This window comes from Plasmodium cynomolgi, chromosome 5 (genome assembly GCF_000321355.1).
Source record: "Plasmodium cynomolgi strain B DNA, chromosome 5, whole genome shotgun sequence".
In the NCBI taxonomy this organism is placed as follows: Eukaryota; Apicomplexa; class Aconoidasida; order Haemosporida; family Plasmodiidae; genus Plasmodium; species Plasmodium cynomolgi.
The window spans coordinates 643,550-645,273 of record NC_020398.1 but is presented as its reverse complement, the minus strand read 5'-3'; the positions used below and the strand labels follow the sequence as shown (position 1 = coordinate 645,273).

The following is a 1,724-nucleotide window of genomic DNA, read 5'->3' as shown; positions in this document are numbered from 1 at the left end:
AAAAAAAAAAAAAAATGGACAACTAGCTAAATATATACACATGGGCGGGGAAAAAAAAAAAAAAAAATGGACAACTAGCTAAATATATACACATAGGAGGGAAAACAGAAAAAGAAAAAAACGCATCACGGTATTGGCATAACCATAAGTGCGTGGAGTAAAGATGGTTGCGCGGAAGAAGAGTGACCACGCAGGTAGGTCGTTACACGTCCATGGTGACACTTACACAGACTGGTAAGTACACAAATGTGCGTGTAACGATCTACCTGCACGTGAACGGAAGATTCCTGTAAAATGGAAACCCGCACTTTACTCACCTACGCTAGCTAGTCACCCATACGGGTTGCATGCTCCAATTTGTTCATGGCTTCACTGAGGCTACTTCTCCTCTTCGTCAATTGGCACTCGCGAGACTTCACACTCGTCACTGTTTTGTCCCTCACCGGGGGGGGGGGGGGGATGAGGAAAACAGAAAAGACGCGGCGGGTGCGTCCGCAGAGCAAATGAAAATGACCCCACGATGTGGAAGTTTGTGCAAAAAAAAAGTGTTAGTTGCGAAAAAGGGTGGACTTTAACGGGAACGCAGTGTGCGCTAAAGCGGAAAAAAAAAAAAGGAAAAGAAAAGAAAATAAAAGAAAAAGCGCAATAACAAACGCAGTCCCAAAGGGATGCAGAGATGGGGGCAAAAAAATGAGGGACGGGTTCCCCCAGAGGGGTCAAAAACTAAAAATTAAAAAATAAAAAATAAGCAAAAAAAGGAAACAAAAAAGGGAAACAAAAAGGGGAAACAAAAAAAAAACGAAAAAACCAAAAAACGAAAAAACGAGATAGCCAAATGGCGAAGTGGCGAAGACCGAAGCTGAGGCAAAATGACAACACTCCGCGGATAGACGCTGCCCACTCCTACGTAGGCAGCATATACACACTCACGAAGAGGTGCCTCTGTCTAGGGAAGAAACATTTATTCGAAGTGGAAACTGCGGTGGAGGGAAACCCCCCCCTGAGTGCTTCACTGGAACTTCTTTTCCCTCGGCCAGGGAAGTGATCCGTTCTATCCATAACCCCGATTTCTATGTGGATGGCTGGTTGGCTGCTTGGGGGGAGGATCCTTCCGTCCCTTATGGTATCCTTGTGTACACGATAATTTCGTTCCCTTTTCCCTTTTCGGCCCGGATGACGAAGTTTAATATGCCGCTCAGGGTGAAGGTGGCGTGCTTGAGGCTCACGACCGCTGCGAGGGGATACAGTTGTTTAAAGGCACACACGTTTAAAAAAATCACAATATAGTGCGCACGCATGAGCGGGGTCCCATGTGGAGAGGCGCGCCCCCATGCGGAGAGGCGCCCCCATGCGAAGAGGTGCCCCCCCACTGGTGCTTCCCCTTACGTGTGGTGTTTTTTAGGATCTGGCGTCCTTCCTTGTTCAGGATGATGAAGTTGACGGTGCTCGCGAGCAGGCTGCCCCGCACGTCCCTCGGTAGGAACTCGCCTGCGGATGGGATGGACACGGATGCGGTTAATCGTTCAGCGGCAATGTGGAACCGCCAAGGGAATGGCCAAGCGAAGCCTCTCCTCACCTAAAATGCTCTTAACGCTCAACTTGTCCAGTAGCACCCACGCGTGGCCATCGAAAATGGGGACTGCGAAAAAGGGAAAGAAAAAAAAAAAAATTTCCAAAGTGAACATCTCCAAGTGGTTTCCTTTGAAGGTAGCTCTGTACATTAT

The 1,724-nt window shown here is 47.9% G+C and overlaps 1 protein-coding gene across 1 annotated transcript in view; it reads right to left on the bottom strand.

Annotated features, from left to right (window-relative positions):
• Positions 1 to 1,118: 1,118 nt before the first annotated feature.
• PCYB_052400 (hypothetical protein) overlaps positions 1,119 to 1,724 on the bottom strand; it is a gene marked incomplete at its 3' end in the record, with an annotated part of 8,871 nt that continues 8,265 nt past the window's right edge. Inside the window, exons 28-30 of the mRNA XM_004221121.1 lie at positions 1,577 to 1,639; positions 1,387 to 1,488; positions 1,119 to 1,231 (exon numbers count right to left, since the gene is read on the bottom strand). Coding sequence (XP_004221169.1) covers positions 1,119 to 1,231; positions 1,387 to 1,488; positions 1,577 to 1,639 — 278 coding nt within the window. The remainder of the gene's footprint in view (positions 1,232 to 1,386; positions 1,489 to 1,576; positions 1,640 to 1,724) is intronic.